We start from the raw sequence: 12,608 nt of genomic DNA on the forward strand, positions 1-12,608 counted from the left end.
TGCGTGTGTAACTTTTAACTACACATGCTAAGAAATTATTGTAAATAAATCTTAAAGTAATACATGTTTTTTTTATGTTTTCTTTTTGATGTCTATTTTTTTTTTTGATGTGTAACTTCTCATTACACATGCCATATGGATGTGTAACCTATGCTCACACATGTCATATGCATGTGTAACTTCTGCTTACACATGTCATACGCATGTGTAACCTTTTCATGCCATACCCATGTGTAACTCTGGATACACATGCACGTTGCATATGTAACTTCAGATTATACATCCATATGTTATTGGTGGGAGGCGGTGGTCGGTGGTGATGGCCGGCGGCGGTTGGTGGTGGTGGTTGGAGGTGGTGGCCAGAGGTGGTGGTGGCGGTGGTTGTGGGCGGTGCGGTAGTTGGTGGTGGTTATCGGTGGTAAAGATGGGTGCGACATCATGTTTACTATATTTTAATAATTTTAGGCCTAGATCTAAATTTTATTTAATTATGGGCTTGACAAGATGCATAAGGGTATCAAGGTCTTTTAATATTACGGGGCCTAGATTTAAACTTCTTTTTATTAAGGGCCTCATATTATGGGTTACCCATAGGTGGGGCCTGAGCATAACTTTCCCAGTTAAATACTCCTTTCGTCCCCTATATATAGGCGAAGAAGTAGAATTCTCTTAGAATAAGAAAGTTTTTGGTTTTTATAAATTTTTCTAGTATTGCCTGATTCACCCTCATCAATTCCGATACATTTATTTAGGAAAGATGGAAAAATCAATAAAATAAGAGGTTTTATCCCATTTTTTTTGACGCAAAAAGGAAAATATTATTGAAAAAGAAAAGTTCAGCTACACCATTAAGAAGATGATGCAGAGAACAGAGTAAACAAAAAAGATACAAAGCTCATATACTAGAGCTAAACTTACAATGGACCCAAGACAACATACGTTTAGAGTAATGCCATCAAAAATGTTTGAACTAAATGACCAATTGAAAATGAAAATCTTTACGTACGCTATCAATGATCTCGTCCAGATTCATATACTTGCCATTGATAGTCCTATTATTCCTTTCAATCCAAACAGTCCACTAAATAGCAAACGGTATTATGTCCCAAATTCTTCTTTTCCTAGACATATTAGTGCCTTTTTTTTTTTGTTCCATTCCCATCATGTCTACTTGATGGACTGCTGGAAAACCCAATTCAGATTATAACCCTGTAGAAAATACAGCCAAACTGACCTTGTTGTTTGGCAGTGAAGAAAAATATGATGATTAGATACTTCAGCTGCTTTACAAAGTAAACACCCATTCACTTGAATAGAATTCTTGATAGTACCCATTGTTGGTGTTGCATTATAGCATAGAGTACAACGAAAAAAATTACTTTCCGAGATATTTTGGGTTCAAAAGGATCTTGTGAGGAAAAGAAAGCAAACCATCGTCTTCAAGTGCTTTATAACAGTTGGGCACAGAAAAATTGGAACCAAATTGCCAGACTCTCTGATCATCACCACTGTCGGGATTAATATCAGGTAGAATAGGTATTAGTTTTTCAACTTCATCCACTTCATTTTGCTTTAGTTCCCTACAGAAGTGTAACTTCCAACCTGCATCTGTAGTATGCATTTCCTGTATCGTTGCATCTTTTAATCTGCTGAGATTGAATAATGAAGGAAATAAAAATTGAAGTGAGCGGCCATTCACCCATTTATCTTTCCAATACAAACACCTATCTCCCTTATTAACCTGCAATATTTAGTTGTTATCCACTTGTGAGCTGCACTTGAGGATGCCAGACCACAAAATTTTGCCGACTGATTTGTTTGTCGAGTTAGGATACAAAGCCTTAGGATTGCCGCTAAACTTTTGGTTAACACTCATTCTCCACAGTGCCTTTTATTCTATACCGTACCTCCATATCCATTTTGCATGAAATGACTTGTTCATCACCCTAAGCTTCTTGATACGAACTCCACCCCCTTCTTTTGATAAACAAGCCTTTTTCCATCCCACCCAACTCCTTTTTGCTTTGTTTTTAGTTGAACCCCATAATAAATGTCTCATTATCTTTTTCGTTTGCTTCTCCACAGAAGCAGGCAGTTGAAAAAGTGATAAGTAGTATACCGGCAAACTAGAAAGTACATGTTTAATCAGCATCAGCCTACCTCCCTTTGTCAAATATCTTCTCTGCCATGAACTTAACTTCTTCTGGAACTTCTAAAAAATTACATCCCACACTCCCACAGCTTTTGACTTACTACCTAGTGGAATTCCCAAATATTTTATTGGGAAGGCAGCAAGTTGACAACCAAAACTATTAGCACATTCAGCTACATTTTGTGCATCCCCAACTGCCGCAACTGCTCTCTTACTAAAATTGACTTTTAACCCAGAAATTAGTTCAAAAGACAGTAAAATATTTTTTAGATTATTGATTTGCTCTATCTCATCATCTATAAATACAATGAGATCATTTGTAAACTAAAGATGATTAATAGCAGCAGTATCTTGAGAAGGCTTAAAACCAACAAATAACTCCATTGAAGCAGCTTTTTTGATCAATAAAGATAGTACTTCGACCACCATAATAAAGAGAAAAGGTGACATTGGGTCTCCATGTTTAATACCTTTATCACTTCTAAAAAGAGTAGATGTAGTCCCATTGATAGCCATCGCAAATCTGGTCGTAGACTAATCCAATTTCTCCATACACAACCAAAGCCAAATATAGCTAACGTGTAATCAATACAACTCCAGTTAACATTTTTGAACGCTTTTTGTAAATCCACTTTAACCACCAATCCAGGGATGTCGGCTCTTTCTCTAGCATCAATAAGTTCTGATGCAATTAAAATTCCATATGTGATTTGTCTTGAGTCTACAAAAGCACCCTGGAACTCAGAGATAATAGTAGGCATTACCATTTTCATTCTTTATGTTAAGAGCTTAGTGATTTTCTTATAAACACCACAATCAGACTTATGGGTATGAAATTATGCATAGAAGTGGCACCCTCGAATTTGGGAATTAATATGATGTTGATACAGTTGAGTCTCCAGTCAAGATTTCCATGGATTTCAAATTCTTTGATTACAACCATGAGATCCAACTTGATTATTTCCCACACTGATTTGAAAAATTCCATTATATACCCGTCCGGACCCGGAGACTTGTTGGTAGTTGGTACCAAAATTCCAGACTACTCTTCTTACTTCTTCTTCTTCAAATGATTTTTCTAACATTATAGAATGTTGAACACTTAATGAGGGCATTTCAATGTTATCGAATTTCGGCATGAAATAAGAATCTTAGGAAAACAATTTCACATAAGAACTCTTAGATTCTTCATTAATCAAGTCTTTATCACGACACATTGAACCATTAATAACCAAAGAGTAACTAGTGTTTACTTTATGGTTGTACGAAGCATTCTTGTAAAAAAACTTGGAATTCCTTTCTCCATCAGCAAGCCATTACTAAAAAAGTGTATTTGTATTGGGAATTACTAAAGACATTAACTAAGCTTGTTAATGTCACACACATTAATAAAAGTAAATATGGAAGAAACTACATTGAAATTGATTTTATGCCTATGTATTGGTACTAAAGAATTTTTCTTCTTCACCTTTATATTAGGGACGGAGGGAGTAATAAAAATATTTAATTTATTGAGATGACTAGCAGAGACGGTGGACTTGCGGAGCAGATGGAGGTGGAGAAGAACAAGAAGTAAACTAGAACTTGAAGTTTTAGTGTTTAATTGTTGTGTTGGTTTTAGTGTTTGCGTGTAAATAAAAATTCCTGACAAATAAGGGGATTGGGAAATAGAAAAATAAGGGGTGGTAAATAGGGAAAACCAAATATTATGGGGGTAAACTTAAAGTTGGCAAATCAAGATCATTTTTTTTAGTGGTAATTAATAATTACCCTTATTCTGACTGACTTTCACAAATACCCTTGACACCTATAATAATACCCCTCCGGATCCAGAAGAGATTATTAATCTCATATTCACCCTCCCCACATCTATTTCATTTTCATTTTCATTTATTTCTTTCTTCTTCGCTCGAATCTCTCCTTCTCTTTCCACCACTTTTGCTACGAGCACCACCATATCTATCGCCGCCATCACCACCGCTACCCCCAATACCAGCACTATCTTCTCCAATATTAGATATTTCAGATTCAAAAATTTTTTGTTACTACCGTCGTCTTTTTCTCCGGAAGAGAACTTTCTCTCCTTTTATTAAGATGAATATTTGATTCAGATTTTGGAGTTCGAGAGAGATTGAGGTTTTAATTATGCATTTTATTTTTCTGTATTAGTTTCTTGTGGTGGTAGTGGTGGTGACGGTGATTGAATTTATAAAGCTAGGATTAGGGATTTGAGCTACTGGTGGTGGTGGTGGTGTGGTAACTAGATATGATTTTGATTTTTGTTGGATACTTTGAACATGGTTATTAGTTTTATTAAAGGTTCGACTGCTTAATAAAAAGTCATCGATTTTGATTGCTGGATCTAAGAAGTGACTAACATTATTATGGTGTTTTTAAACTTGATTCAACCATGCACTTGAGGTAATCACTCCGTCTCTCAAACTTTCATTTCCAATTTCAATTTTTGGTCTGGTTGAGAGATTGCAATTGATGTTTCTTAAGCTTAAAAATCTTAATTGAATTTATTCTCAAGAACTGCTCCTAATTAAAAGGTGGTGGTTTTGGTTGGAATGATAAAATTGGTGATGGAAATCCAGAAATATTGGCTATGGTGGGGTTAAAATGGTTCTGGTTGTTGTTGTGGTGGTGGAGATGTGTAATTGTTGGTGGTGGTGAGGTTCGAATGATAAATTAGTTACGAAAATAGTGGTGGGTGGTGGTTCTGGTTGATATAGTTGTGGAAATTGGGTGTAAATTATTAGTGGTTTGGGAGATGGTGGTTGTGTGGTTTCTTCATGATACGAAAGAAAAGAGGTATACATTCTGATTGTATGTTCATAATTTCTTCCATTGTTTTGTTTTACTCTTGTTGTTCATACCTTGCTGCAATTGCCAAAATGATACATATTTCACTTTGTTTGAATTGCTTAGTTGCAGTGATGTTTCAGCCGTAAAGCACTTTTATTGTAATCTCTAAACAACGTTTCGTGTGCTGCTTTAGGTGAGTAAATTATTCCAGATTTTAGTTGTTGGTGTTTCTTAGTACTTCCTTTTCTTGTTGAGTTTGCTATATAAACATGAATTTTCACATCACATGCATTTCTCACTGCCATTTACGGAGTGCACCAGCCAAATTTAAGTACTTTTACTATAACTAGGAACATGTACTGGGTATGGGGAGGTGACTAATATTATCTCTCCTATTCTCTCTACTGTTGAAAACTGATCATTGTAGTTTGTGCATTTGTATTATTTATGAGTAACCTTGTCTTCTTGGTTCGTTTGTACTAATTTTAGTACATTAATTTTATGGATCAACTTTGGTTGTTGACGCCAGATTTTGGGATCAACTTTGGTTGTTGAGTCGTTCATTGGGATCAACTTCCATTGTTGATCCCAGTAAATGGGATCAACATCCATTGTTGACCCAAAAAAGTTGGAGTATTTTCACTTATTGTGTCAACAACGGAAGTCGATCAACTTTGGTTGTTGACACCATCTTTTGGGATCAACTTTGGTTGTTGACACCATATTTTGGGATCAACTTCGGTTGTTGACACCATATTATGATATTAAATTTGATTGTTGAGGCCATATTATTTTATATTTATTTACTTTATTTTTTGATTTTTTCTTTGAGGATCAACTTCGGTTGTTGACACTAAATTTTGGATCAACTTCGGTTGTTGATGCCATATTGTTTTGTTATGAGCTTTTGATTTTTGTTTTTGGGGATCAACTTCGGTTGTTGACACCAGATTTTGGGATTTACTTCGGTTGTTGACACCATGTTATTTTTACCTTTTTATGATTTTTGTTTTGGAGATCAACTACGGTTGTTGACACCGGATTTTGGGATCAACTTGGGTTGTTAACGCCATATTACCTTTTCATGATTTTTTTATTTTATTTTTGTTTCAGGTATCAACTTCAGTTGTTGACACCAGATTCTGGAATCAACTTTGGTTGTTGACATTAAATATATTTTTTTTCTTATTTTCTGATTTTTGTTTTTGGGGATCAACTTAGATTGTTGACGCCACTGGCGACGGCGGCGGTGGTGGCGGGTGGTGGTGGTGGCGGGCGGTGGTGGACTAGTGGTGGTGGTGGCGGTGAAATGTTAGATACAAATTTTTATTGTATTTTGAAATAAAGAAATACATTATATGAGTGAGGGTATTAAGGTAATCTAATTTGTAATGGATAAGGTTTTTAAATGATAGGGGTATATTTATTTTTGTATAAGGGTATATTTGTTGGATGTCAAAACTAAGGATATTTAATAAAAAAAAAAAAATTTACTATGGAAAGGTTAAATAAAATAATATAGTATAATAAGTTTATGATTTCGTTTTTATCAAATACATTATAAAGATACTTGATTTTAGAATTTTTTATCGGAAACGAGCTCATATGTTGCTATTCTTTAATCCTTACTCAAGGTCATTCGACGACTTAGGCCTACAATGAATTTTTTCCATCAAAAATTAACTTAAAGATGTCTCATAGATCCATCATGCATTGAGCCTATGTGGAGAGATATGAGGTTCATTTGATGAATGATTTGAGCTACTGGAATTGGGAGGCCATTACAAGCAATCCTTGGCACTGGAACTTGGACAATCCATTTTCAAGTGATTGATTATAAAAGCTCACAGACCATATTCTAAAATGTTTTTAACTAAGGTTTCCATCTCCAGTGAAATTCGATCAAAATTAAACCTAGATGACCAAGATTTAGGATCCTCTGCCAGCTGAAGAAACAACTTTGCTTCACCAACCATTCGGCATTTCAATTAGTGGCTCAAAACACAAGATTTTAAAGAGGAACTACTCCATATCATTCACCATCAAGTTTGATTCTTCTCTAAGCTTATTCAACAAGAAAAGATAAACGAGAATTCTACAATAGATTTTTCTTACATTTAGATCAAGGGTAGTTGACCTATAACAATATAGTTTGTTAAGCATGGAATTCATGACCCCCAGAAAACAGCAGAAACCAAAGGCATAAAGGAACTGGTTGCAAGATTGAGATGACATCTTCTACCCCATTAAATTACTACACTAGGTACACAAGGAACAAAAAAAGAGTTGCTGAGTCCAGTCGGCGTAATGACGTCACATATCCTACCCTGTCACAGTTCTGATTCATGTCTTCAGATCATCAGACACTGGTGACGGTATGCAGTGTGTAGTAAGAATATCTAGTGTTGCCGCTTTAGCGGTTTTAGTCTGTAGGACCACTATCTGCAGATGAAAAAAGTGAAGTCATATGTTAGAGATGGAGAGCAATAGGGGCACGAAGACACCTATCTAGGAAATACAACTAGCAGTATAGACTTTACACATTCTAGTACAACTAGCAGTGTCTATACACACACACATGCATTTAGAGAGAAAGAGAGAACACACCTGTTGGTACTCTAGTTCAAATTTCAAAAATCCACTATTGCATTTCTCCACCATTTGTGCCAACTCTTTCAGATTTTTTACAGGTTTACCATTGAAAGCAAGAACCTAAAAGCATGAACTTATAAGGCTTTCAGAAAGTAACATCACATAATGTGGGGGATAAGCTACTAAACAACATGACCTCTACGCTAAACTAGAAGAGTTCCTCACCTGGGTATTGACTATCTCCTCGTACCCAATATTGATATCAGCCACAAGCACCTGCCAGATATTTGCCAAATTAACCTTCAATGAGTTTGAAGAGTAAGATTAACAGAATGATTCAACAGCTCATGGAAGCTAGGCTAAAGAAAAGAGAGAAGATAACCTGAGAGATCACCACCAGCTGTTCATCTTCTGTTTGTGCCATTGCATGCAAATGTTTTTCCAACAACTTGACTGGTGCATCATACTCGTAATCCTTCCCGTACTGATAGATTTTGATAAATAACACAGGTTATGCGAGTTTTTAGGTGTGCGCTCCCTAGGTCATTACTTATAAATTATCTATTGATAACACTTTATCAAAATTAAATAATATAAGTTTTTACTTAAAGAATAAGATGTGGTCTTAGCCTCTTGGGGGTTCCTTCACTGAGTAAGGGTGTAACCCAAGTAAAAAAATATAAAAGAAGATGCTCGCCTAAAACTGAATCTAATATTTATGTGTACTGGATTGCTACTGAGACTTGAGATGTCGGGGCTCTGTTGGAAAAATAAGGTGGAAACAGAACCATATGCAACCTTTTCATATCAGGACTACTAATACATATTACTAGAGCAAAACAAAGGGCTACTAGTTAAGCATAATTCTAATTTGCTCTAGTTGGTTGATAAACGTGACAAAGCAAACCATACCAAAAGTCGTCCCGCCTCAAACCGATACTTAAGAACCCAATCAAAAAAAAAAAAAACTCAATAAATTACCACCCAAATTCAAGCTCATGAAGTCCTTTAGGAATATGAAAACAGAGCAATGATGGTGAAGTCTCAATTTCTGGAATGAGTTTTAAGCGATTGAAGGGCCAAGCGGAAACGAATCTACGGATGGATGAGGACTATGTCCGCATTCTGAAAATTATCCTCAGTAATCAAGTCTGTGTGAATTTCTAAGTGTATCAAATCTTGACAGAAGCTGATCACAAAAAAAAAAAATTAAGCAAGCAACTAGATGCATGAACCAATAGTTGATACCTGCTGACGACATGTACTTAAGAAATAGATGTTAACTTGCCTACCTCAGAACGAAGATAAGGAACCGATACAGCTGTAAAGACAAATCCAGCAATAATGAAATATGAAGGTGGCTTTCCCTTGATGTGTGCCTGAATGAGCCGTCTGTGAGGTGCAAGTTGTACGTTGAATACAAGGGTCTTTGAGTTCCGTAGAACTTTAACTGATGCATTTTCACCGGTATATTTCTGGGAAACAAGGTAACTAAAACCAATACGCTCCCCATGCCTGAAAGGAACTGAAATACACCAAAACGGAAAAAACCAACATAACTCAGAAATATACCTATCAGGAGAAAGATAAGGTGTACTATTTTACTTAATAAAGTGATTCCTTAGTTCTAAATAAGAAGGTGTTCTACCAGTAACATGCTTGGTTCAAATACTTCTCTCTTTAGTAACTCTTTTCTTTCTTTTCTTTTCTTTTCTTTTCTTTTCTGTTCATTTATTTATTTTTTCGCTAAAGATTGACGAAATATTCCAAACAAATTCCCAAATCCCAATCAAAATCATAGCGTAAAAGGAAGGAGAATGTAAAGTGCATATAAGTGAAGACCATATTGATATGTTGAAAACAAGAAAGTTCATTTCAACACAAAGATTCTTAAATAGAAACAATGAATCAATAAAACAAAATGGAGATACAGGAATTCTTTATTTTACCAGTAAACAGATGTCACATTCAAGATTTGGCATCCTTAATTTCTCACAACTCTTTGGAATTTAGAGTATGATTTCAAAAAGAACAAGCAGAGCATGGAATCACATAAATCAAGCCATCAAGTGGAACAAACCACTGGTTGGCATCAAAAAGTACTTAGCAGAACAATAGCTATGTCACTAAACAGGAGACATGGATCACACCCATATTAACAGCATATTAACAGCATATTGTACAAATGAATATCACAACAATGAGAAAGGCTTACTTGTCCCATCATTAGCAATATCAACTCCATCGAAACTGAGGATAATATCAGATGGCTTCAGGACCTTATATTCAGGAGCAGTTGGCTCAATTCTTCTGATACGAACACCTTTCTGATTGGAATTCATCCCCATAGCCATGCGCAGGTCAGGATTTTCCATCTTCTGCCACTCCACTCCAAGACTTGGAAATCCTACAGGTAGAATAATGTCCAGAGTTGCAATAAGGAAATGTAAACTCAGACCACATCAAAGAAACTACAGCTGACCCAAATTTCATTTTGGCATTTAACCCTACCAGTATATTCTCCGTTTTTCTCATAATCTTGAATGAAGTGTGTAATCACAGGTGTTGGTATGACATAGCCAATATTCTCCACATCCTCGTGTTTAAGTGACTGAAATGCAATACCCACACAATTGCCCTTATCATTAAAAGCCGGACCCCCAGAATTTCCTGAATTGATTGCTGCGTCTATCTGCAAAAAGGACCATAAATGAGAGATATCAAAAACTTTTACCTATAAAACAGATGGAAGACATGAATAATATAATAAGTGGATGCCATTTGAATGACCTGGAGTCCCAACAGCTCAGTTGACCCGTGTACATACGACAAAATCTCAATGCGTGACACAACACCACTTGTCACTGATATTGTATCTCCCCCAATGGGATATCCAACAACCGTCACAGCATCTTGAAGAGCAGGCAAAGACCCAAACTCAACCGGTGATACATCTTGCCAGAACTCATCATCCTCAACTGTCAGCATTGCTGCACAATCACAAACCAAAATCACAATGAGGACTTCTTTTTAAGCCAATATATATCTTAGATTGTACAATCAAGTGACTCCAACATCATTTGCTGAAAGAGATAACTTCCAGGAATACACATGTCTCGTGACTCAAATGCAAACTAAGAGCTAATTAGTTAAGAACGAGAACCTGTTGGCATCATAAACCTCACTCCAACAATAAGATAGTGTGCTACACAAATCATACTTCTGGATACCCTCTTATCTAAGGCCTCCATATTTGTTTCAATAAAAAGAGCATGCTTTTTTGAATCATAATTCTAGAACTTCCAAGCTACTTATTGGTGTTGAACAGATAAAGATCTCTCTTCCTACTCCCCTCCCTGTATTTACAACCCAAATACTAAAGATACACCTAATTCCACAGAGGCAGTTCAAAAATGGTACAGAATCCATATAATTCCATAATGCAAACACACATGCAACTACTAATATGCTACTAAAATCATAAATAAACACACATGCAGAACCCCAAACATCAATATTATTGCAAAAATAACATAAAAGATCGAAGCTTTAATAAACCAGACACTTTACCTATATCACATTCAGTCCCAATTGCAAGCACAGTAGCTAAATATTTAGTATCTGATCCACGTTTCTTAAGCTTCACTTGAGTATGATGTTCAACAGAATGGGCATTCGTCAAAACCCTGCGCCCAGCAATAATAAACCCACTACTACTTGAACTATACTGTCTTTTCCTCTGCCATGGTAATGAAAAATTAGGTTCTGTATGTACACAAAATACCTTAACAACTGCATCCATTGATGGAACAACTTTTGTAACATTTGGTGGTGCGGATTCACTAATTATACCAAGAGGAACAACTGAGGATGATACATTATTATTAACTTTACCAACAGGGACAGCTGAGGATGATACATTATTATTAAAATTAGGTGAACAAACACCATTAGCCCTAGAATTTCTTCTTAAAAAAGCAGTATCGGAATTTTCTACATCATTGCGGGATTTCTTCTTAGGTGGTCTTCCTCTTCCTCTACGAACAACAGAATCAGGTTGCTCTTCTGCAACAACAGGTTCTTCTGCTTCTTCAGTATCATCAGCAACTTCAACATCGTTAACTGAAAATACATCATCTACAACCACTGGTGAATCTGGCATTGATTCGGGTACTGGATTTTTAGGTTTTCGACCTCGTTTCATCTTCTCTCTGATATAAAATTAGGGTTTTCTTTTTCCGGTTCCGATTTTAATGACAGGACAGGGGAAGGAGTAGAAATAAAGGAGAGCTTTTCGGATTCGTAAATCGAGCGAGTATTCTGAGAGAGGAAATAATGTTTTCTTTTCTTTTCGTTTTGGGTTTCTGAACTGACACTGCAGGAACGGGAGAACAAGTGGTCGACGTGGAATAGCTAGTCAGTGATGATTAGCCAGGTGGACGATGAAGTGCTACTTTTTTCTTAAATACAAACATAACTTTGTTAGGGGGTAACAGCCAAACAGGGGATCCAACCAATTTTATGCGCATCCAATCAACTACTGTCATGTTTGGGAAGTAAAAAGCCCTGTTACGTTTACTCATATTTTAATTTTGAAAGAATGGTTGAGGTTGTATATAGGGAGAGGGAATCTAATGGCTAGTTTGGTATTGGTGTGAGTTTTAGAAAAGTGATTTTATGTTGTGTTGTGCTGTGAAAATAAATCGGCATGACGTTTGGTAAACCATAATTTAAAAAGTACGGTGAAATTAATAAATTGTAAATTCTGTTCGGTAATTAGTATTTAAAATTCTGGTGATATAGTTAATGACAAAAATAGACATATTTCAAAAATTAGTTTTGAATACATTTTAATTATAATAAATTATATTTTTAATTCTAATATATTTAATGAAATATAAGTAAAATTAGGTTACCAGCAAAGCTCTGTGCGAGTCAATTGAATAAAGATTTAATCTATTAAAGAGTATTATTACAAGAAACTAGTTGGAAACCTAACAAGCTAAGCTTCAACGACGTACTACTAAAAAAAGGTATTATTTTATTATTATTACGA

General features: G+C 35.7%; 1 protein-coding gene and 1 long non-coding RNA gene across 5 annotated transcripts; one reads left to right on the top strand and one right to left on the bottom strand.

The window, feature by feature from the left end:
• The first annotated feature begins 4,093 nt into the window (after positions 1-4,093).
• On the top strand, positions 4,094-6,207 carry LOC113317730. Of its 4 annotated transcripts, none has more exons than XR_003343906.1 (4): positions 4,094-4,573; positions 4,686-4,966; positions 5,084-5,153; positions 6,074-6,207. It is a non-coding gene; the product is annotated as an uncharacterized LOC113317730 (long non-coding RNA). The 4 variants fall into 4 exon arrangements; XR_003343908.1 differs by having other exon boundaries at positions 4,750-4,966; XR_003343905.1 differs by having other exon boundaries at positions 4,094-4,966.
• Positions 6,208-6,969: 762 nt separating this feature from the next.
• LOC113318462 (protease Do-like 9) lies at positions 6,970-11,881 on the bottom strand. Its single transcript, XM_026566625.1, has 9 exons — positions 11,123-11,881; positions 10,343-10,542; positions 10,064-10,244; positions 9,768-9,959; positions 8,845-9,077; positions 7,935-8,036; positions 7,778-7,828; positions 7,568-7,672; positions 6,970-7,402 (listed from the first exon to the last, which is right to left on the bottom strand). The coding sequence occupies exons 1-9, from the start codon at positions 11,754-11,756 to the stop codon at positions 7,304-7,306; spliced, it is 1,797 nt and encodes a 598-aa protein (XP_026422410.1). The 5' UTR covers positions 11,757-11,881; the 3' UTR covers positions 6,970-7,303.
• Between the last annotated feature and the right edge of the window lie 727 nt (positions 11,882-12,608).

Source organism: Papaver somniferum, chromosome 10, assembly GCF_003573695.1.
Source record: "Papaver somniferum cultivar HN1 chromosome 10, ASM357369v1, whole genome shotgun sequence".
NCBI classification, from domain to species: domain Eukaryota; kingdom Viridiplantae; phylum Streptophyta; class Magnoliopsida; order Ranunculales; family Papaveraceae; genus Papaver; species Papaver somniferum.

Coding starts and splice junctions, on each gene's coding strand:
- LOC113318462 (XM_026566625.1), bottom strand. CDS start 11,756: ATGAAACGAGGTCGAAAACCTAAAAATCCAGTACCCGAATCAATGCCA. Junction 7,829..7,934: donor AGCTGGTGGTGATCTCTCAG/GTTATCTTCTCT, acceptor AATATCTGGCAG/GTGCTTGTGGCTGATATCAA. Junction 7,403..7,567: donor TTGAACTAGAGTACCAACAG/GTGTGTTCTCTC, acceptor TTTCATCTGCAG/ATAGTGGTCCTACAGACTAA.